At 54.8% G+C, this 23,011-nt stretch overlaps 5 protein-coding genes across 5 annotated transcripts; 2 read left to right on the plus strand and 3 right to left on the minus strand.

The window, feature by feature from the left end:
• Positions 1-1,084: 1,084 nt before the first annotated feature.
• NCLIV_034790 (conserved hypothetical protein) lies at positions 1,085-3,405 on the minus strand (the record flags this gene model as incomplete). Its single annotated transcript, XM_003883681.1, has 3 exons — positions 1,085-2,040; positions 2,551-2,647; positions 3,238-3,405. The coding sequence occupies 3 exons, from the start codon at positions 3,403-3,405 to the stop codon at positions 1,085-1,087; spliced, it is 1,221 nt and encodes a 406-aa protein (XP_003883730.1).
• Positions 3,406-4,772: 1,367 nt separating this feature from the next.
• On the plus strand, positions 4,773-6,293 carry NCLIV_034800 (conserved hypothetical protein; the record flags this gene model as incomplete). The annotated part of the gene is made up of 3 exons (XM_003883682.1): positions 4,773-4,854; positions 5,025-6,011; positions 6,142-6,293. The coding sequence occupies 3 exons, from the start codon at positions 4,773-4,775 to the stop codon at positions 6,291-6,293; spliced, it is 1,221 nt and encodes a 406-aa protein (XP_003883731.1).
• Positions 6,294-7,053: 760 nt separating this feature from the next.
• On the minus strand, positions 7,054-7,616 carry NCLIV_034810 (putative eukaryotic aspartyl protease; the record flags this gene model as incomplete). The annotated part of the gene is made up of 4 exons (XM_003883683.1): positions 7,054-7,128; positions 7,271-7,392; positions 7,445-7,475; positions 7,536-7,616. 4 exons carry the CDS (start codon positions 7,614-7,616, stop codon positions 7,054-7,056), a joined length of 309 nt encoding a protein of 102 aa, XP_003883732.1.
• A 3,262-nt stretch (positions 7,617-10,878) lies between these two features.
• NCLIV_034820 (Sugar transporter, MFS superfamily, related) lies at positions 10,879-16,299 on the plus strand (the record flags this gene model as incomplete). Its single annotated transcript, XM_003883684.1, has 10 exons — positions 10,879-11,229; positions 11,471-11,590; positions 11,967-12,105; positions 12,628-12,719; positions 13,143-13,391; positions 13,569-13,739; positions 14,111-14,215; positions 14,743-14,922; positions 15,368-15,485; positions 15,953-16,299. The coding sequence occupies 10 exons, from the start codon at positions 10,879-10,881 to the stop codon at positions 16,297-16,299; spliced, it is 1,872 nt and encodes a 623-aa protein (XP_003883733.1).
• A 3,355-nt stretch (positions 16,300-19,654) lies between these two features.
• On the minus strand, positions 19,655-21,913 carry NCLIV_034830 (Protoporphyrinogen oxidase, related; the record flags this gene model as incomplete). Its single annotated transcript, XM_003883685.1, has 1 exon — positions 19,655-21,913. The coding sequence occupies one exon, from the start codon at positions 21,911-21,913 to the stop codon at positions 19,655-19,657; it is 2,259 nt and encodes a 752-aa protein (XP_003883734.1).
• Between the last annotated feature and the right edge of the window lie 1,098 nt (positions 21,914-23,011).

A 23,011-nucleotide genomic window follows, 5' to 3' on the forward strand; every position in this document is an offset into this window, starting at 1 on the left:
GCCATCGCATGACACCCCGCGAAAACGAACATGCGCCCGCCAACCTGCGTGAAATTCCGTTCCTTCCCAAGGCCCCCCTGGATGTCTCAAAAGACAGTAAGGTGGAGACCACGCCACGCTGGAGGAAAGAAGACGGCCGAAACGAAGAAGGCCACAGCAATGAGCGTGACGAACGGGACGGCGAGCGCAGGTCGCAAGGCGGTACAGAAGTAGAATAGAATCGAAGGGAAGAGTGTAAACTCGGTTGTACAAGTGCCGCGTCAGGACGTGGTACATGCAGAGGGTTCTGGGCGTCAGAGGGTGCGGCGCGAAGCCGGCAATTTGTGGTCGAGAGTAAACTGGTTTTATGGAAAAGGCGAGACCGCCTCCTAGCTGCTGGAGCGTCTCGCAAACGTAGAGGATGCGGCACATCGTCTGAAACATAACAAGGAGATGAAGATGAAGGAAGCGAAAAATACCGGAGAGGAGCCCGAGCGCCCGGAGACGCAGAGGGATCGGGGGAGGAAGAGCAAAACGAGCGACGCATAGAGTTGAAGAAAAACGAGGACGCCGGAACGAGGTTACGCGTCTTGCGGGATCTACTTCTCCCCTGAACGAGAGAGGATGCCGGCACGGAAGCGCAGTTCGCAGGTGAATTGGTTGTTTGATCATGGGCGTCTTCTTGAGATCCGGTAGCCCATATGCCTCTCCCGAGTTCTCTCGCCCTCGCCTCGAGAGCCTCAAGCTGGAAGCAACCCACAGAACAAAAACACCGTGAGGGATTTGCACTGGACCGGCACGAATCCCCAGAAGGAAATGCAGTAACTGAACAACGCACAAGCGGAACCTGACAGGCAGGGACAAATATTATGTTCATATTCAGGGTATGTATACATACCGTAGATTCAGCCACAGCGTGTGTGCAATGTGTGTATAGTTCCGTGCGGGACTGTTCTTCATCGGCTTCGTGGGCATCCCCTGTGATGTTTTGATTCGTTAGCGTAGTCACCGCTCTGAGGCGAAGACCGACGCAACACAGCAAGGACCCGAAGAAAGCGATAGAGAAAACAAACGTTAGACAAACACGGACGCTTTCCCCGTTCCTTCATCCGCTGTGTCTGCCTTGTACCTTTCTAATTCGCTGCTTTGCGCGCCAGCGTCTGAAGGGTAACAACGACGAGAAGCCGCGCTGGGCCGTCATGTTCTGTTGTTCTTCCTCTCTAAGCCTCTCGTGAGCAACGACCGCAAACCCCTGGCGCAGCAGCTCTTCCTCGAGGTCATAGCGGCGAATATCAAAGATATTTTTCTTCGCAAATTGCAGTCGGACGCGAAGAGGAGACGACGGAAACAAATTGTCAAAGTGATGACGTCTAACACAGAAGCGCAGAGAGTTAAACCATGGCGCATTCTTCGCAACCTTGCCTGTCTCTGGTCCTTCCATTTCGTCCTTGTGCATCGGCTGGTTGCCTCCTGAGCTTCCTAACTTGCCGCCCCTCTGCTCCGGGTCCGTCGGTTCCCTTCCCCTGCGTCCACCTTCCCTTTCATGCTCTTGTTCACTGGAGTTCACTTCTCGCCGTTTCACGTCTCTGTCGATAAGGGTGACAGAGACAGGCTGTTGGAGGATTTCCTCGTCTAGGAACGTTTTCAGCGCATGCATGGTATCAACGGCATTCCTCCGGTCGCCTGGCTCTCTCCTGGCGACAGCACATCCTCCCCTCTCTCCGCCTCGGTCTCCCTCGTGGTACGAAGAGAAAGCGTCTTGTGTCCCTCTGTGTCCTCGTGCGATACTCTGTTCTGAAGCTGACCCGCGGTCTTTCCGTAGAGGAACAACATCAACACTGTGGAGACAGAGAGGCAGAAGAGAAGACGTCGAAGACGAAAAAGGCACAGAAGTTAGCTTGACGGTCGAAATACCGCCCGGGTCTCCAGAAGAGTAACAGTCTCTCTTGCGAGGGGAGACCACGTGGAGCGAGGAGGAAGCCCGAGGAACGAGAAGGGGAATCGGCAGGAAAAACCGAAGGAGACGATGAAGAAGAGGGACATGGTAGAAAAAAAGCACCCCTGCGAACACAAGAAAAGAGAGAAGTGGGCGAACCAAGTGGAAAGAGGGTTCACAGAGTCAAAGAGAGTCGAACAGATGAGTCCGCAGGAGACAGTGGATACACGTAGACGAAAGCGTGGAACCGGAAAAAAGAGACGAAAAGTAGAGTTGGGGAAAACTCTCGCTGCTGTGAACACGTGGGTACGCTCGCATGTGGCGTGCGAGGTGAGAGAGCTCCCATTTCAGTTGCCGTAGCATCTCGCAGGTTTGTGCGCTTGACGCTTTCAAATAAGACCTCAACCTTCATCTCCCGTCCTTCGCCTTTTGCACTTCCGTCTTTTCCCCTTCTTTCGGTCGTTCCTGTGCTCGCATCGGCTCCCGGGCCCCAGGAAGGCCTTCAACCCATAGCGTGCAGAAAGACAGAGGACAAAGACGAAACCCAGAGGAGAAACAAGACGAGAACAGAGACACAACCGTGTGAGGTACAACACGGAAGATAAACAACGCAACAACGGAGGGAAAACTCGAACCTGAGGAGAGGTCGACGGAGGCAACGACTCCGCTCAATTTCGCCTTGCGCTTGAAAAGGGATTCAGGCACATCCTCTACGCGTCGAATTCGGTTCACCTGAGGAAACAGACACAGCAGAAGGATGTGGATGGGGATACGACAATTCGAGGACAGAAAACCCTCCGACACGAGTTCTGTGACAAGGAGCAGGGACGAAAGGTCATCTGCACGTGCACACTGAGGGCTGTAGTTAGCGAGAGCGAAAAGGTAGGAGAATCCGCTGACGACGTGCTGCGCCGTCTTGGGGATGCGGCGGGGGAGACAAAGTGCAGGACACAGGAAGTGAACATACATGGTGACAAAAGCGTCGAAGAAGGCGCAAACGATATATCAGACTTCGAGGCCAGTTTCGACCTCAGCAGACCATTCGGAAACCCTGTTTGGTCTCCCTCTCTTTCTCTTCCTTCTCTCTCGCATTCCCTTTCGGTCCTTCGCTCTCGCATTCCCTTTCAGTCCTTCCCTCTCGCAGTCCTGGTCTATCCTTTTTCTTGTTGCTGTCACCTTCCCTCCTCCCCCTATACGTCAAAAACATGGTAGCTTCATTCCTCCCTCCACAGGTGATCTCGGCAAAGCACATGCCATGGCTTTATTTCCCTTTGGCGATGTCTCCCTCTTCTCCCCTTGTTCTTTGGTCCGCTTAGCATTACTCGGTAATCTTGAACGCTGCGTTTGAGTATCCAGAGCGACAGACCAGCCGTCAGATAAAGCGCGGAAGAAATCCCCCTTTTGTGTGCTTCTATCCAATCTCGGATGTGAAGAAAGACGCGACCGCGACTGCTGGACGGCGAAGATGCGTCATCCACCTCTTCTCCCATTGTTCGCAGAGTCCGTCTACGGAATACCGGTTCAGACAAACAACCGGTGTTTTGCGCTCGGTAGGACAGAAAACGGCAACGGAACTACTGCACACTAGGCAGGCGCAGGGGGGGGGGGGGGGGGGGGGCTGGCTGTTGCGCGATGCAGTCGCGGTCTTCTTAAAGGGAGAACTATCAGGTCCTTCGTTGAAGACAACCGTTCGAAAAAGCTTGACGCAACACATTCGGCTCTGCATTTCCCGCAAGAAATGTGCGTTTCTTTATGGCAAGCGTTCACACCCGCCCCGGCACAATCGCGCACCGCAAGTTATCACAGACCTTGTTAGGTCTCGAAAAAGTATCGCAGCGTGGGTCATCTCCAGGCCTCCGTCATCGTGCTAGCTGCCCTCGTCGCCGGAAGGAAACGCGTCCCTTCCTTTGACGGTTTCTTCTTGGCGACGTATTTGCGCCACAGGGCGCCTTTTTTTCACCTTCTTGCTTCGAATAAACAGAGAGAATGGGACTGGCCTCGACGCTCAGACCGCTTTTTTCCATGTGTCGTGTAGAGACGGCGTCGATGAATCTCGCCACGCCGTAGGGAGGGTTCGGCGAGGCTACCCCGTCGTCGCCAACCTACGTGCTGGCATCGTGCGTTTGCCTCCTGCATATATGCAGACTCCTTTGTGCGACACAGAGTGGCAACATGCGCGTGCTAAGATGAAACACAGTAAATTACTGATTCGTCGCGTTATTTTCGATGCCTCTTTTTCACATGTATGTTTGCGCTAGGGTAGCTTCAGTTCACTATATCGTCTCTCAAAGCAGGCAAGGGATCGGTTTGACCCGGTTCTTGGCGTTCGTGTGGAACAAAGTTGGCGGGTATGTGGGCTTTGCAACGGCGCACCGCCCGTCGCGTGTACTTTACAGCGATACCGCAGATGGTGTCGTTGGGAGGAAAAGCAAGCAAGGCATGACGGGTCTCCATGCGTTGCGTGAGTCAGTAGTGTGTCTGGAATAAGAGTGTCGAGGTGGTGAATCCTTCTGTTTTTAGCCGCGAAAACGGCGACTCAAGCAATTGCCGATCCCGGGTGTCGCGCGACACGCATTCCCAGCTTAGTGACGGGGTGTGCGAACAGGAAAAAGGCATTTGTTTGTCGGGATTTCGTCCTAAACTTTCATCTTTCCACCTCTTCTGTGGAGACGCGCTTCTCTGCTAAGGGCGCACAGTCATTTTAGCTCACAAGGACACCACTGGCTGGGACGCAACTCTTGAGGATTGGATGGGGCTTGACCTGACCTAGCCGGGGAAGCGGAGAACCGAGGGCCTCTTCGTCTGAGCTGTCCCGCCTGGCTGTTTCTCCCCAGATTTGTCTCTCAAAGGTTCTACAATGGCGTACGCCGAAGAGTCTTCGTCGGTCTTGCAGAGACAAGTTTCGGACCGAATCCCATTGTGGCAAGTGCCGTTTGCCAGTAAGTGAATCGCCATACACAGCTACACCGCAGTTCTAGAATATGTGGTTGGTTGCTTTCGGCGAGCGGGCCTCCTGCCGATTCCCACAACAGAAACGCGTGTCCAGGAAAGCTTCACCGTGCAGATGTCTCGCGTGTGCTTCTTGTCTTCTCACTACTGTGCCCTGCAGCAGCGGGGGCGTTGATCGATTGTCTCACCTGCCCGAGGCCGGTGACAGGCGTAAACACTGAGCAGCAGGTTCGCTTCAGGGACGTTCCTCCCCCGTATCCAGATGTAAAGTCCGGGATGAACAGAGCCTTTTTCACGAATATTCCTTTGCAAGAAGAGGCCTTACATCGGGGGATCATTTATGTTCCCAGTGAGCAGACGTATACCCAGACCTACGCACCGCCGGTGCGCCCCTCCTATCAGCCTGTAACTGTGCGCACACTGGGCTGTCACGGGACTGCCGTGCAAACCTACGCGACGCATCCACTTCAGTATGCCCCTGAAGCGTCGAATGTGCGCTATCAAGTGCAACCCATGACGTACGCAGTCACGCATCAAGGCCTCGGGAACCATCCCCCCGCATCCTCATTCTCTACTCCCTTTCAGATGCTTCCTCCTGCGGGAGTTTCTCCCATCGCGTGCCGCCCTATGGCAACGCATTCAGTTCAAACGTGGGAATATGTCACCACAGACACGTCGTTGGCCGACACGAACCCTACTATTTACCCCTTGACACAGTGCAAAGCTGTTCAAGTGGGCTCTATGCAAGAGCAGGAGGGTCTCGTTGAGGCAGAGTGTACCGGATGTAACGGCGAGAACGATTGTGATCTCCCCTTGCGCCTGGAATCAAACGGCCATACTGGTTCCGCAGACGACGAAGAACACAAGGCGGCGGAGGAACGCAGCGGCAGCACGGTTGAAGAGAGAAGTGCTGTCATCCAGACAGATACAGTAACGGAAAAGCCCGATCCAGTTCAGCGGGAGGAAATCAAAGGCAGCACAGATGAGAATAGTGGCGAAGCACCGAAAGAAAGTTCGCAGGAGGACGGGTCAATAGCAGAGAAAGAACTATCAGGAAAGGCGGCTCCGCGGGTGGCGTCGACGCTCAGCGAAGGCATCTCCACTGTCCACTCAAGCGTTAATGACACTCTACAAAAAACTACGACAGGTGAGACGGATGAGCTATCCGTTGCTGCAGGTGGTCATGATATTGTCTCGGATAGGTCGAGGTTCGGGTGGCGTGCGATAAGATGCAAGTGGACAAGCACTGTGGTACGTATGCTGTGATTCTGCTGCAGTGGAACCGGGAAGAGAGTGGCCTGTAGGCTTCGTACCTCCACAAGATCCGTGTGACTACAAGGAGCTTCGTTTTGGAAACAACGTGTACCTCATGGGCGGCACCTTTTATTTGAGTGACACCGGCGCTTACCTTCTCGGCCTACGAAACTGAACGGTTTTCTTCTCGAGCATTTTCTTGGTTGATGTAGGAGAACACTGCCGGGAACAGACGTGATTCGTCAGTTGCACCAGACCAATCTTTGTGGGCATAACGGGTTGAATTCGCAATGGCGCCGAATTTGGAGACGATTCTACGTAGGATCGTGTCCGGCAATCTGCGCGTGGTTCCCGGTTATGTCATCTCTCCCACCTGTGAACGGTGGTAAGGAGTCTCCGTCTTGGATTGACCCCTACTAGCAATAGCAACGACATGCCAACCTGCACGTGGTGTGACTCTACGGGTTTTTATTTGAGTCCTGTGTACGTGCATGAGGCGTTGCGTGTCGTAAGGAGTTATATTTGTACAACTACATAGAAGCTCTGGCTCTGTGTAATTCGTGAGTGAATCGTCCATTGACAACTTTGCATCTGGAGAACTTGGGAGTGTAACGACTTGCGCAGTACTGGCATCTGTCATATTCGGCGGAATCAAACAGCGGCCGCATACGCATGCTTGTCCCACCACTTCAGATCCAGCAAGTGTGCCATCGGTTGCAAGGCTGGCCGAGCAAAGCTAGATGGCATGAAACGCATAGTGCAGCTACCCGGGTCGCAGCACTGTGCAGTCATTCCTCAGCTGTAGTAACGTTTTGAAACGTATCACCATGTGGAGCGCCAAAGTCATTGATACCCCAGTTCGTTCTCTGCACCACGTCGGATCAGTGCGCGACTAGCGTACGTGTTTGTGAGCAAAGGACAGAGAGCATATTCCCTTAGTGCTTTGCACGAGCAAATCCAATTTGCAGGTTGTCTCTATCGAAGACTGTATAATAACCTCGGAGGAAAACCTGAAACAGGCAGGCACATGTCGACACCAGTGGAACGGAAATGGTGACGGGACACTCACTTGTCCCAGTGTCCAGCCGCCGAGGCCCTGTAAAAGCTAATGCGTGTCACAAGCGTAAGTGTTAGCAAGGCAGACGAGCTCACATTCTCGTCTTCAGCGTCGTCGGCAGCTATTCCGAGCATACACTCGTGACTTCCATCGTCTTCAACGAATTCAAGGACGTAGTCGTCCGGGCTCAGTCGCACCTCCACGACAGAGTCCGCGCCTAAGTTACGCGTGATTATCGACGACATGACCTGACTCCAGAAACGCCTTACCTTGCTGTGGATTACCCAGGAACTGCAAAATCTGGAAAGGACAGCGTTACGCGATATTGTAAACACATGACCTTCGCGAGTCCGACCTTACCAAATCAGGAAGTCTCTTCTTGTCATCGCAGGAGGAAACTGCGAGATCACTGAGGTCGTTCTCCATGACGGCCTGAATCATGTGTGTTTTCGAGTTGAATATGAAGACCATGAGGTGTTGTGTGGGACCTACGGCGGGTGCATATATGAGATATGTTCCCGTATCAACGATCGACTTTTTCCCGTCTGCATGGTCGCGTCAGTGTTCCCACCCGAAGCCGCATGGTAACACTGGAGGAACCCACCTGTTTGAGCTACTGCCTTTTGTGTGCTGTCCACCGTCTTCGTCACAGTAACAAACGAGCCAGTTGTTCGGGGCTCTTTGTGGACGCCGCGAACTTTAACTGGTGACATCACTTTGTGAAAGACGTGTCTACGACACTTTCCCATTAAATGTTCTAACCCGTCCAGTAACTGTTTGAAGGGTCTACAGGAATCCAACTGTTCGAAGCAAGCTCCGGTCAAAACATTGTGCTCAACAGGAAGTGCTGCTTTACGTGCCTGAATTCTTCCGTGGGGTACTCCTTCTTCGACAAGTCCGCGCCACCGAAAGTCATGGAACCACCTAGAAGACACCATCAAATTGTCACTAGTGCTTGCCTCCCGCTGAAAAGCAAACCGCACCGTCGGCGTTGAGGTAGTAGGCAAACTGATTCTAAAATACAGGCAGACGTAGAGTTTGTTGCTTTCGTGAAGACGTGCAGCTGCGTACCCCGAGGTTTTTCGATTCTAGAGCCTTCGTTTGGAGGATATGGTCGAGGCTACCCAAAGAACTGTAAATCCTCCGACCACCCGTTTTTGAGAAACCGAACGTACAATGGAACGACCCCTCTGTTGGAGATCTCGTGGTTCTTGAATCCAAGACCGACTATGCCATCCTGTACCAGTACGATATTTCAGCAAATTCGGGAACCAGAATGCGCCAGTGACCGTACCCAGGCAAGATCTCGTAGTAAAGGAATGTCCACCAGCGTCTGTTACGCTGAACAATGAGAGGCATCGCATGCAAAGCTTAGAACTACTTGCTTCTTACGCCAAATCCAATATTAGTATGTGGCACAGAAATGCCATTGCCGAGGTGCACCGTGTCGAAACCTGCACGTGCAACTATGTCTAAGCGGACTCTCTACAGACGAAAAAAAATTCTTACCGTCGTAGCCTTGGAGTGTGCCACTCAGGTACACGACATTCATGAGGCTTGGTTTGCCGTCTTGACTAAATCTCGGCTCAAACGACGCACTTCTTCTATATTTCTTGTGACCGATGCACTGCATGGAAAGACTGGCCATGTGGATTTCTATACATTCACGGCTGTATTGCAGAGTTGCAAATGTGCTGACCAGGTCTCGTCTGGCACCCAGAACTCGCACGACCCAGTGTCGAAAAGAACCCTGAACGTCGTCTCAGGCTCAGTCCCGATACCTATTTCTCCAAAGTAAGTGGCTAGGAAAGCGAATAGTGTGATGGTTTCCTTTGCCTACAAGATTCCGTTACTGCCTACCTAATTTTTTAGTGGCAATGACTTGGTCGTGTAACGGAATCTCTGACACCGAAGACAGCGGGTACTGTCGGAGCTGAAGGAACCCAGACATCGCTTTCATTCGATTAGCCATCCTCCGCAGTTGGTGAAGCTGCTTGACATGTTCCTTCTCATAGATGGTGTCTATTTTGGATAAAGGTATGGAGATGTTGCTGTGTTGGACCTTTGCCGGCGTCGCATGCTGCACAGCACCCAACAAGGAGGCAACAACAGTAAGCTGCCAGACTTTCATATTGATAGTCCTTTTTCCGGCGATTCCACTTGCTTCCGGGGGACGAAAATTTGACAGCAGAAGATGCCGCAAGCTGGCCACATTTCTCCCATTGGTGCCAGCGTCATTACACCGCAAGTGTGGCCGAGTCTGGGGAGGGCGCGAATTTATAATTTACGAAACTGGAGAATGAGCCCCCTCCTGTTGGGGAGCTGCGGCGTGATAAAAGAACTACTGCCGGGGAAACAACGTAGGATGAGTGGGTAAATTTTCACCTGCGCCACAAGTCGGTATTTTAGCATGTCGTTCCTTATTCTCAGTCACGCTGCAAGAGTTGGCCGCGTATTGCTCACCGCCAACACCCTCAAAAAAAACGAGGTGGTCAAGTGTGCTTCATGAGTAACGGTTGCTTTCGCATGCGAAGAATCCCTAAGGAAGAACACCTCGCCTACGTCCACAGGCAGCACTAGGTGCCCGCCCTTAATCAAAATTTGCTGTCTACCACGTCATCGCCTCCCGATTTCGTGAGTAGTTCGGAGTGTGATTAGTCTATCTGGCAAAATGGCAATCGCGGCGGCGCCACTGTGCCGTTGCTGTTTCGTCAGCTTTTTCTTCGACCTCGATTCCCACTCGTAGTGCCGACGGAAAAAGTGTCTCTGTAGAGACCTGCGATGTAATTTGTCGTGCTTGCAGATAGGTGTGACTAACGTGTCCTTTACAGGTTACAAGCTTTTTCTGGCGTGCACGCTTTGACCAATTGAAAACAGTCCTGTCGTTCTGCAGAGTGCGGCACACCCCTAGGTGGCCAGTTCTGTTTGTGGCTGTGTATACCGTAGATGAGCAAGAGATGTTTTCGTTAAATCTTTTTAGTGTGCCGTGTTTTAGGTTTTAAGCTTGTCTTTCATGGAGATGCGATTGGTTTCCCCTTTTAAGGACGGCGAGCCGGCATAACGCGTGCAGGTTCGCAGCTGATGAAGGCACACCCCGCATGAACGAACGAATGCCGCTTTCACCTCTTTCTTCGGTGTCACTTACATTATGGTTCTGCTCCACGTTGTTTGACGTAACAGTGAACCACTAGTGATTGCTTGAAGGCAACCTTCAAGATCTCTCACCTGGACAGGTTCGGGTATCCACGCTTTTCAGCCGGCAGCTCGCCTGCGCCTCACGTGTCGGTGGCAGTGTCTACGTGTCTTTAGCCTGTTCTGCGCCACAGCGGCGATGACGAGAGGAGAACATTCCAGCGAGGCCGCCAGGTCAGCTGGGCGGGACAAACTCGCTGTCGCAGAGGGATCGGCGGGGGGTTTCGGTACGTTGATGTCGAAACGTCGCGAAGAGTGCAGCTCGCCCCCCAATCAGATCCTGCAAACAACATCCTCTAGCGATCGACCCGAAGTGACGGCTGATTCTGAAACAGACGATGGTGCCTCGCGTCGCTCCGTCAGGCGAAGCGCGGGGGATGACACCGAGGCAGATTGTTGGCCCGAGGGAAGTTTTCCCGCTTCTTCTGATACTCCAAAAGGGAGAAGACGTCATGGCTGGTTCTCATGGTTGTGGCACAGCCAGGCGGCCGGTAGACCGGAGATGTCTCCGATGGCAACCGCAGGCTCTGGGTTGGAGACCAGTTCTTCGAGAGTTGATCCACCGCAGTCGTTAAGGCCTCTTGAGGCAGGCATGGGCAACAAACGCATTCGAAAATGGAAATTGTCTGCGACGAAGAAGAGCGAAGCAGCAGGCGTGGACGTCCCTTCTAAAACGCCCTTCACCCCTATGATTCTCCTCGTCGTCAGCTTCACTTCGCTTACAGGTCTTCTGATGGGCTACGATCTTTGCGTCGTGGCAGTCGTCCTCAGCGAGATCCAGAAACACTTCAGCCTTTGCGGGGGCAGTTTTTCGTGCTTGGCCAAGTCCATGTTCGTCTCCGTTCTCGCCCCTGGAGCAGCCGTAGGTCCCTCCCACCTCTGTCGGTTGCTTTCTTCTCCCTCGCTAACTTACTTCACACAGTCCAAGACGTCACGTCACGCCGTACTCGCTCTTCGGGGTAGCCCGGTGGTAGCAGTTTCAGGCAGTCACGCGAGCGCTGCATTTGCAAGTATCACCAGACTTGCCTGTTTGGAGGGTGCCGCGGGGCCGCTCTCCTCGACTCGTCGCTAGCGCGTGCACGTGTGCGCGTTCCATGCTTCAGGTGGGCAGCGTTATGGGCGGATGGATGTCTGACCGCATTGGTCGCAAACCCGGCTTGGCTCTCAGCGACGTCTGCCTCCTTTTCGGCAGCATTGCCATGGGCGCCGGCGAGGCGTTTTGGGTACGTTCTGGCTGCGCTGACGCTGCGGCACTTGCTGAACGAAACAACGCAAGGATGGGGCCGTACAAGACATCGTCTTCTGTGTGAAGAACCTGTGATGCTACGCTGTGCGATCCTGACTGGTCATAATCGGTGCTTCGCACAACACCAGAGGAAGCGGCAGTTGTACCTTTCGTCGTCGAAGATATCTCTCGTCGATGGCGTCTTCCCGTCCACTCGTTCCGGTCGTTGGCGACACATTCATTTCTGGTGGGGTGGGAAATCGAATGTGTCCCATCTTCTTCCTCAGGTTTTCTCTCTGCGCGCCCGTTGGTCCCTGTCGCGTCCTGTATAGGCTGCTTCCTCTGCGCTTGTCTGCCGTTCTCCCCGACCGCAGGTCATGCTTCTTGGCCGCTTTCTTATCGGCATGGGAGTGGGATTGGGCTTCGTCGTCTACGCCACTTACACGAGCGAGGTTGCGCCGCCAGATCGCCGTGGACAGATTGTCGCGTTTCAGGAAGTCGCCCAGTGCTTTGGTAGGTTCTCGTTGTCCTCTGTGCGTCGCTTGTCTCCTTCCCAGCCGGTGCGTGTTTCCTTCCTTCCTCTTCCAATCGCTTAGGTTCCGCATGAGAAAGGCGTTGATCCAGCGATCAATGTTCAACGCGGTCAGAGCCCGGCTGCCTGCTAAACTGGACGCGGCTGCAGCAACAGGGACGGAGACACGGGACAATAGCTGCCAAGAGACGAGGCATGCAAAAACAGGAAGGAGTTGTTTTGGTTTTTCAACGATGAGGCGCCAGCCTGTCTCTCGGTGTATAACGGTTCTGCCAGCAGCGTCGACGCTTCCCAAGTTTTTCAGTTCGGGACGTGGAACGGGCACAACCTTGTTCGTGTTGTCTTTGGTAGGCTCTCATTTTGTGTGCCTGTGGGCGGACTCCTTTTTCGGTTCTGTGACTTCCTGTGACTCCTTTATCGCGAGCCTCTCGTCTTGCGAGTCTGCCGCAAAATCGTATGTCCCTTCTTGCATGCGTTCCACGTTGTCCGCTCTCTCGTATCAGGCTGTCTAGTCGCGTATGCTGCGGCGGCGTGCTTCGGCGAAGATGCCTGGCGGTATCTGCTCGGAATGGGCGGCATTCTCGCGGGAGTTCAGGTAGGCCTTCACACTCGGGCGTAATGCCGGATATCCCCTGCTTTTGTGGTAGCCAGTTGACTCACACGAAACGTACTGCACCATACGTTGACAGTCGACACCTGCGGTCTCCTTGCCCTATCAGGTTTTCATTCTTCTGCTCCTTAGACTTTCGATGCAGCTGGAGAAATGTTTCAAGTCGCAAAGCCGGATGTCCGTCTGAGTGTGCCGCCGCATTCTTTTCTCCACGCGCTTCACATGTGCGAATCTCCCGTCTCCTCTCCCAGCGTCCCAGCTCCATCGAAACAGCGCATGCGTCCGGGGAAATACAGTATCTACTCCAGTCAACGTGGCGCCACGCTCTCTGTCGCCGGTTCGCGCGTTCCTCCGTTTTGAAGAATCCGCGTGTTTCTTGCTTGCGGTGTGTCGCCGTCGCTCCCGTAGATTGTGGGCGAGATTTTCATCTTGCCGGAGACGCCCCGATTCTTCGTCCAGAAAGGCCAGGAGGATCGGGCGGCAGCGTCGTTACGAAGACTGGGCGTGACAGATGAAGCAGAAGTCGCTTGCATCATTGAAGAGCTCAAGGCTGACCGCGACAGCTTCGAGGACGAGATTGGGGAGCCCGATGTGGCCTTGACTGACGCCTCCGGCAGGACGTCTTCTCTCGCGAAAATGCGAAGGCAGTGCAAGAATGTGAGGTACCTTATATATATATATATAGATATATATATATATATATATAGCTAGAGACAGAGGTTGGCACGCTCGAGTCTTGCCTCTTTTTTCTAGCGCTTCATTCTGCGTGACCTCGCACTTGCGTAAAGGCTGCGCCGTCGCGTCGTGTGGCATTGGCGCTCCGAATGTCTTCAGGCTCTCAGTCGATTGCACCGGCACCGCAGGAGCCTGTTCATCGCTGTCGGTTGCGCAGTTGCCCAAAACATGACTGCTGCGAACAGCGTGATCTACTTCACCGTCGACATCTTCCGCCTTGCTGGAGTCTGTAATCCCCTGATTCCTGGCGTTGGGGTTGGCGTTGTCAAGGTTCGTTCCGCACGCTGAGTGCGATCTCTCCATGTTCCTCTCTGCGCATTTCCAAACCAATGCACATGTGCCTGTGAGGCTCTCCGCCTCTGTCGGCGTCACAACGTGTATATATTTTATACTTTTACACACCCTGCTCATGTTGGTTTCCGTAGACTTTCACAGGCGTGCAGATTTCTCGAGACGATTCATATCTTGATATTCAGGTAGAGCCATTCCTATCGCGCGTCGTTTTGGTTCTCCGTTTTGCCTCGCCTATGCTGACTGTGCGGTGCGTCCAGTTCATCTTTGGTCGTTCTCGTCTCCATCGTTCGTCTCGCCAGCTTCGGATCCTCTGTCGCTGCTCTCTCTGCTGTCTCTGCTGCATGCAGTTTCTTGGCGTCGTGGTCTGCATTCTCCTCGTCGATCGGTGGGGCCGGCGGTCGCTTCTGCTCACGGGGACTGTTGGGACGTTCCTTTGTCTCCTTCTGATGGCTGTAAGTTTCCCTCGACTACCTCCGTTGCATCTCTCTTTTCGTGTCTTCCGGTGCTGTACCCTCGCTCTGCTGGGTTCCGAAGCTGACCTTCTGCGTGTCGCTCTCTGTCTCCGTGGTTCGCGTTCGCACTGTGTTGCTGAAGCCTGTCTAACTGCGTTTCTGTCCGAGTCTCCCCACTTCCTCTTCTTTCCCGATTTTGATCTTCTCCATCTGTTTACGCTTTTCGACGCTCCGGTGTCGTATGCCTCTCGGCCTGCCTCTCTCGAGGGATAACGACACGGGAGTGTCTGGGTGACTGACTGCCCATCCAGTGCTTATCTAGAGCCGTTCTCGTTTGCGTAAATGGGACGGCGGGCACACGCATTTGTCCGCCTTTTTATAGGGGCGCGGCCATATACAGTCAAATGCATGAATGGGGCTTTTTGTAACTGCGCTCGGGATGTTCCCGTCCCCCTGCGTTTGCACACGATGACGTTTGCACACGATTATGTCTGTCGGTGTGTGTTTGTGTGCTAAACCGTTCACAGACGGGTTTTGCGCTACAGGGTGAAGGCGCAGCAGAGGCTGCACAAGAAGCCTGTGCGGCCGCAGGAGGAACGAACGACGGGATCTCAGGTTCCGCGAAACTCCTCATTTCCACTCTTCTCTTCTATATCTACTTCTGGAACATGAGCTGGGCTGCCCTAATGTTTGTTGTCGCCAGCGAGGTAAGCGTTTGATCTACCTCTGTCTCAATGACGGAACTCGTAAACCAACATACGAAACCCTCTTCCCCTGCACAGACATGTAGGATGGTGGTACATGCGTAGATTTCGACACATAAGTGCGTCGCCGTTTACGCGCATATTTGTATTTTTGTGTGCACAAGTATACCGCGAGATTCTGGTGTAGGTCTGACAGATCTGGGTTCTATGTGTTACAGCCCATTGCGCCAGGTCCCTCATCCTGCAGCGTGCATGCACCGCAGCATGCATGCCAAGTCAACGCGTGGAGCGCCAATGTGCTGGTTTCGCGAGACGGCTTGTCGAACCGAGGGTTGCGCGTTCTGTCCTTTCACAAGAGCAGACGAACACATAGAGACTGTGGCCGTTGCTGCTCCGCACTTTTTCCAGGTTGACTTGCGTGCCTTTTTCCGCTGTTCGCCGTTTTCAGGTCTTGCCGACACGGTTGCGAGGGCTCGGCATGGGGATGACCATCACCACGTTCTGGCTCTTCTCCTTCGTTGTCCAGTCCTCGCTAGAACCTCTGTTCTCGGCCGTTACGATTCCAGGTAACTCCCACTCCATGCCCTATTCTTTCCCTCCTGTTTGTGGCATATCCTCGCTCTCTCTTTCCGCTTCCCTCTTCGAGCCGCTCGTAGGCCATTGGCGTGGTCTCCCTTATTTTGCAAGTCACCCAGGATATACACGCATATATACATATATAATCATATATATACATATATATACACATGCATATGCATATATACTTATATATATATACTTATATATATATATATACTTATATATATATATATACTTATATATATATATATATATACTTTTATATATATACATATATATACACAAGCATATGCATATATACTTATATATATACTTATATATATATATATATATATATATATATATATATATATGTATATATGTATATATGTATATATGGGTAGTGCCTGCACGTGGTTGGACATGCAAGTGGACTGTCGCTGCCTTGAACGTTTGCGGGTTTTGTGTTTGCCAGGCACGTTTGGTTTATTTGCGTTTTTGAACTTCTTCGCGCTCCTGTTCGTCGTCTTCGTTGTCCCCGAGGGCAAGGGACGATCGCTCGAAGAGGTGCAAAGGGCGAGCGGGGCGCGCAAGTCCCCGTCTCTCGGTCCGTCGCGCAGCCCCTGCAGATCGCCAGAGAAAGCGATGGACGCTGGACGGCAGCGCTCTTCGCCGCCTGAGTGCGAGTTGCGCATCCTCGGGGAGGAAGGCAAAAGCGAAAGGAAGGGGGAAGGCGACGAGGAAAGTTCACCGAACAGACAGACGCACGCAACCGCGAGCCTTCTCGATTTCGGGGAAGCGCCGACAAAACCCGAGAAGTGAGGCGAGGCAAACCTCCGCCGTGCGCTGAGCCATACACCACTTCATCGGCAAGGATAGGCGTACACTGTTTGGCATTCCCGCCGAAACATAAGCAGACACATGATCTGTACTGACGTGTCGGATTGGACTCTCTTGCAAGGGTTTGCATCGATTCATGCACTTTTTCACTTTGCTCTGGATAGCGTACGTACATGCAACGCAGGAGCATGATGAAGCGGTGTACATCTCCTCGCCGAGTCCGCGACAATGTACATTTACATTGGTATGCAGATAGCTGTATGGGAGTCACAAGTCACCATAGAAGGCGAGCGTGTGTGTTTTCCACGCGACATGAAAGACACAGCGCTGTGGATGAATCTGTTTGAGTGCGTTTCTGGGCATGCATGGCACACTGCAGTTCTTGTGCCCGCCGCGTTTTTTCAACGGATGCCTATGCCCAACCAAGTTCCTAAACGGGTTCAGGCTCAAAGCACTCGACCAGAGGAAGGGGAGACGAGCGAGGGAATGTAGAGGAAGTCGGTCTCGCTGATTTTGCGGATCCGAGACGGAGCGTATGGGGAGGGAGAGAGCCTTGCCGATAGAAACAAAAGCAGAAGTTTAACGGGTTTCGAAAGACACGGCGGGAAGGGAAGAGAACACGGAAGCTGTCCGTCCGTGCCGTCGGATGGCGCGTTTCTGCGCCCCACTCGGGGGGGTTGGAAGGTCGTGAGGAGAGAGGTAGAGACGCTGCTCACTTCGCCGTCCCTTCGAGACGACGGTGGTCTAATTCAAAACGTGGCAGGGGCGGCGCTGTCGCCAGTGGCGCTCCATCGACTTCGCTCTCTTTTGCGTCTGATCGGCGCTTCTCCCCTTGCCTTCCCAGTGAAGGGTGTTTCCGGTTTTTCTGGTCTCTGCTTACTCGCGGGCCTCGCTTCTCACGGTCTTTGCACGGGCACGGGCTAAGTCGCGGGATGGTGTGGCAACACAACCCCTTTTTGGCCGCGATATGTCTCGCTTTTTTTCGAGTCGACCTGGGTGGGTGTCTGGTCGTGTGCTGAGGTGAGCTTGCCAAAAGCCCACGAAACAAACATCGTTTTTCAAAGAACCGCGCCTTCCGCCCGTAGGCGTTTTTGCAAGTCGTACCACGGCTCTCTCGGTTTTTCCGTGCACCTACGTTCTGTGGTACTGACTGAATTTGTGTAGGTTTGCATCGATCCGCTTTGTATCCGTGACCGACCTGTATATGCATATCGACGTAAAGATGCGCATATATAGGCGAGCATCAACACATCAAGACGTGTCTGCATGCGGTTCGTGGCTGCATCCCTCTCGACCTGCATGCATCGTGTGTACATTCGCATGTGTGAGTTTATGGGATGCACGGTGTGTGGTTGGGGATCTTTCGGCGTAGGATTGGTGGTGTCGCCCTCTTTGGGGTCTGCAGATGTACGTTTCATCCCGACGGCGCAGGGCGTGCGCGTTGCTGACGCTGTGTGTTGGGGTTCCCCATTTTGCCGCGTTAATCGATCTTTCTCGTTTCTTTTCTGCCAGGAGGCTTTCTGGCCTGGCCGCTTGCCTTTCGGTCAACGCTACGTCGTCTGCGTCTGTGGCCTCGCGGAGGAGCCCGCATTTGACTCGGTCTTCGATGTTTCGGTTTTCTTTGGGGAACACGAAGCAAATCACTCCTCAGGTTATGCACACGGGCTGCCTTCCTCTCAGCTCTCACAGGCTTGCTTCACTGGCTGCCTTCGGAGTCTTTCTTCCTCTCACACTTCCGCGTTCCGCGCTCGTGGCTGCTTCGTTTCTTGTGCATGCGCGAATCGCACAAATGCAGAGCGAAGCAATCGGAGCCGCAGACGGCATAGGAAAGACGGCGAGACAACGAGCGGCGGGGGGGGGGGGGGGGTGGCGCAAGGAAAACCGAGTGCTGCTCTGTTGTCTCTCAAGTCGTTCGCTTTTTTTGCCTGTTCTTTGGGTCGGAGGCCCTCAACACCGACGTGACGCTCGCCCCCCACTTTTATTTTCGCACGCCGCATACGTGTATGCAATCCAACCACCGTTTTGTCACCTCCACTCGCTCTCTCTCGCCAACCAGGGGAACTGCCTGTTTACGCGGTCTCCCCCTTTTTCGCTTCTCTTCCAGGGTCGCCCTGAGGACGCCCGATCCAACCTCCCCTACGGGGGCAGGAGGCACGCACGTGAGGCGAACAAACGCACACGCAAAAAAGCAGAGACCACAAGACTCCATTTGGGCGAGCTGCGCAGACCTTCCGCGATTTCCACGCATCGGTTCCCCATCCGCGTTTCGGTTTCGGGTTTTCCGCGTGGCCTGCGATCATGTGGCAACATGCGCGTGACGGTCCTCGCAGTAGGCGCGCGTCGGCCACGAATGAGGGAATCGGCAACGGAGTGTGTCCCCGATTTGCCGCCCGGGCGAGCGCCTTAAAAGAGGCGCCTCCAAACCCCCTGAAGGTGTTAACAAAGCGACACAGCGGAGGCAAACTCGCGAAGCGGGTGCCGTCAGTAGCTTCGAGCGCATACCCCTTCTGCAGCTGCAAACTTTTTCTCCGAACACAAAGCCGCAAGCTGCACGCCTGTCTGGGTCGTGTTGCGAGGTACAACGCGGGACACCACTTGACTTCTTGACCAGAAAAACCCAACCACGCTGGGGCTTCGCGAAATCTTTACAGAACGCAGACAAATGGGAGCACTCTCGAAAAAGGATACGCGGATCCTGACACATCCGCAGCGTGCACGCATACACACAGCTACGCCTTGCACGCCCACCCGACTCAGATACGCACACATTCGTTTGCTCCACGATTGCTTTTGCCGCGCAATAGACATCTACCCCTGTTCAGTGACGCCATCACGCGAACAGCCCCGGGCAGGCTCATCCCCGTCCCTGGAAAAAGAAGCCGTCTCGAAGCTACACAAGGTCGCATAGGGCCGAGAAGCGAGAGGCGAAATTCGAGCGGGGCACTGACGACAGACCTCGGCGACCGCTGCCTTTCGTGCGAGAGAAACCAAGCAGGAAAGGACGAAAGAGACTCCACCGCGCCGCCCTCGTGTCGTCACACGCCTCGCAAATGGTGGCCGTTCGCTCGCCCTACAAGCGTCTCTGGTTTGCATTTTGTATCGGGCGGATTCGCTCAAGCGCGTGATCTTTTTGGTCTCGCCACACGTCTCACAGTCTGGACCGGTTGGCGGGAAACACCCGACGGTCGGCGCAAACGAATGCACGCTCCCTCTGTTTCCTCTCAGTGTCCACCCGCGCGCCCGCTGTCCCGTGTTCACCGTTCTCGGATCCTTCTGCTTTTCGGCTTTGCGTCTTCTCTCGACGTCGCCGGTCGCCTCACCTTTTCTGGCGAGTTTGTCACCCGTCCGACCCCCCTCGGATCATCGCGTTGCTGAGCAGGCCCTGGCCCGCCCTCTCGCCAGCATCGATTCGGTCCCCGACAGCCGCACCCGACAGCCAGTTTCCTTCCACAATTAGTCTCTCCTCGTGTCGCTCGCCTTCGCGAACTTGGAAACGGTCAGCAATTTCTGCCTGTAGGTCGCCCTTCAGTCGGTCGTGCCCGGTCACATATTGGGGAATCGTGGAAGCCCATCGCTGCACATTGAGCACCGAAACCCACAGCTTCATTTTCTCCTTCGCGTCTGGCGAGAGACTGCGCGCGGCATCCCCAGCAGCAGACAGGCTCGCAAACGCCCGCAGGAAGTCGTCGCGCGCCGCTTCACCCAGCTCCACGTCGCTCGCTGTCAAAACCACATCTCCATCGCGAATACCCCCCACAAACATCGTCACCAAACTTACTTCTTCCTGAACCACGTCTGAGTTGGGGCCGTCTTTCGCGCCTTCAAAGAGGGAATCGCTCGACGCGGGGACTCTCCCGTGGAAGACGTCCGAGACGAAGATTCCTCCCAGCGTTTTCCACTGGTGGCGAATCCGCTCCTCTCCGGGGAGGAGAAACCCGAATCCGAGACTGCTTGGCTTCTCGCGCTCGCGTAGGAAGGAACCGAGAGACAGGCGGGACCGCGCGACGTCTTCCTGTCGCCTGGTCCGCTCGTTCGACGCCTCCGCGGTGTCCTCCGCGTCCCCACCCGAGGCCGAGGAAGAAACAGAGGACGGCGACGGAGTGTCGCAGCGGGCCTTCTTTCTCGGTAGCTCGTCATCCTCAAACACGTACTGCTCTTCGCCTGGATGACGCGCGTTTGCTTTCAGGATCCCCAGACTCCCGTCTTCACGGACGATGTGCTGGAGGCGCGGTTTTGAGTACGCGAGGGTGACAAGCGCCATCGAGGCCTGCGGCAGAGCGGCCAGCCGGCCGAGAAGCGACGGCGACAGCGAGGAACGCATGGCGCTCGCCACGGCTTCCGCCGGAATCGTCAAAAGCACTTGGCGGGCATGAACGCGTCTCAGACCCTCTGGAGTCTCAAAGAGAGCCTCGAACCAAGGCGGGGAAGACGGCGCGAGCGACGCCCCGGCTGCGGACCCCGAAGCCGAAGAAGTCGCATTGTTTGCTGACGCTCCAGACGCGCGAGAAGCGCCCGAAGTGAACGACGCCTCCGGGGTGTCAGCAGGGAAGCAACGCAACGCTTTCAACTTCCACTGGAGCCGCAGCCTGCACGCCGGGAGGGGATCCTGAGGCGCGGCGACAGGGAGATTCGCAACGAGTGCGTTAGTCAGCGTTTCCATTCCGTCGTCAAAGTTGACGATTCCTTGCATGTCACGCGTCGCCACGTGTGGATCGACTCTCATGCTGTGGGCGTGTTTTCCGCCCTCCTCAGCGCTTGGCGTCCGGCCTGGCTGTTCGGCCTGGCCGTGCTCGTTGCGTCCCTCTGGGTCTCGGCTGGGGAGCATTGTTGCTCGCGCGGCTCCTTCGCCGCTCGCGTGCATTTCCGCGCTTTTCGGGCTCCACACAGACGCGATCTTTGCGGCGAGAGACTGGAGCGCGTAGACGATCACCCCGCGATCGAGGGCGCGGTGCGCGGCAGGAAGGGTTGCCTTCATCGACAACTGAGAAGCGTCGCCTGCACAGATGCCAGTGACCAGTGCATCGAGAATCCGCGAGTGCATCTCCGGGCCGAGGCGCCGAGAAATGAACTCCTCGACGGTCTCGTCGCGGGGTTGTCCCCAGGACAAGCGAGAGACGACGCTGGAAAGAGACCGTCGCCCTTCCTCGTCGCCGAAGCCTGACGAGGGGGACGGAGGAGAGAAGGGCGCGGCGGCTGGAGACACAAATGGATGGGAGGAGGGGGACGCACAGGACATAGGCGCCGAAGGCGAAGATGAAGGATGCATGAGATTCCAGAGGAACCTCGGCGGGAAGATCCCACACAGACCCGCGAGGAGACGGAGTTTGCCGGAGCGCGAGAGCAGGTCTGAGGTGAAGAGGGCCGGCAAGGACGAAAACGGGAGCGGACGAAGGCCGCCACGGAAGCCGATGAAACGCTCGAGCCTCGGGTCCACTCTTTGAAGCTGAGAGAGAAGCCCCAAGTCTTGCACAAGCTTCAACGTTCCACGCGTAAGTCGAAAACTGTTTGCGCCGACGTCATACAGGAAATGCCCACACGGAGACTTTCGGGTGTACAGACAGCCTCCCGCACGCGGCGCAGCCTCCGCGATGATCATCAGAGCCGACGAGGAGGAAGGAGACGAAGGAGGACAGGACGGAGTCGAAGGAGACGAAGGAGAGGACGGCGAGACAGACAGGGACGGAAAGGAGGCCTGTGAGGCGGGGGTCAACTCTCTGTTTCGCAGGTCGTCCGCTCTGCCAAGGAGCCGTTGCTGAAGGAGCCTCCGCGCAGAGACTGGAAGACGAGAGAAAAAGGTATGCGCAGCTGTGAGCCCCGTCAGACCCGCCCCCACGATGAGCACCTCTGTTTGACACACGGGAACGCTAGCATGAGTCGGCGGCGAGCTAGAAGTCGAAGACAAACAGCGACGTGAAGAAGGGAGAGGAGTGGCATGAGCGGGCGGCTCCTTTTTGCGAGACGCATGCGGGGCGCATGGAGACACTGGACAAGAAAGTTGCAAGGACTCAGGGAAGGGGCGAAAGGAACACGAGGAGGAAGACAAAGAGGAGGGCAAACGAGAAAAGGAGGAACACGAGGAGGAAGACAAAGAGGAACACGAGGAGGAAGACAAAGAGGAGGGCAGATGAGAAAAGGAGGAACACGAGGAGGAAGACAAAGAGGAGGGCAAACGAGAAAAGGAGGAACACGAGGAGAGGCGGCAAAGGCACCTCTTGAACTGGAGGAGACGCGCCACGGGAGCTGAGCCCGCCCGATGGAGGGAGAACGGTCTGTTGCAGACGCCTTTCATCGTGGAAGAACTGGGAATTGAAGGAAACGGGCGGAAAGCATGCAGCCCGGAGAAGCGACAGAAAACCAGGCAAGTCGGCAGACGTCTCTTCAGAGACGAGAAAGGGTGTAACCGTGAGGCTCGGAGTGTCTATCTGCCAAGTCAGAGAACAGATGGGACGCTGAGGAGTCACTGAAAAGGTGAGGCAGTCTTCGGTGTGCAAGTCCGCCCACCGGCCGGACGCCGAGGAACAAAAAAAAACACAGAAGCCTCCGTATTTAATTTCTCTTCCGTTTCTCCAGGCGAGCACCCCGAGAGAAAGAAAGGAGACCGACACACGGGCTGCATAGCAGGAGCTCGGGAGGGAGGAGAGGGCTGGATGGAGACAAAAAGAGAAGCGGGCGGGCTCTCCTAGAAAGATAAGGA

This window comes from Neospora caninum, chromosome VIII, assembly GCF_000208865.1.
Source record: "Neospora caninum Liverpool complete genome, chromosome VIII".
In the NCBI taxonomy this organism is placed as follows: Eukaryota; Apicomplexa; class Conoidasida; order Eucoccidiorida; family Sarcocystidae; genus Neospora; species Neospora caninum.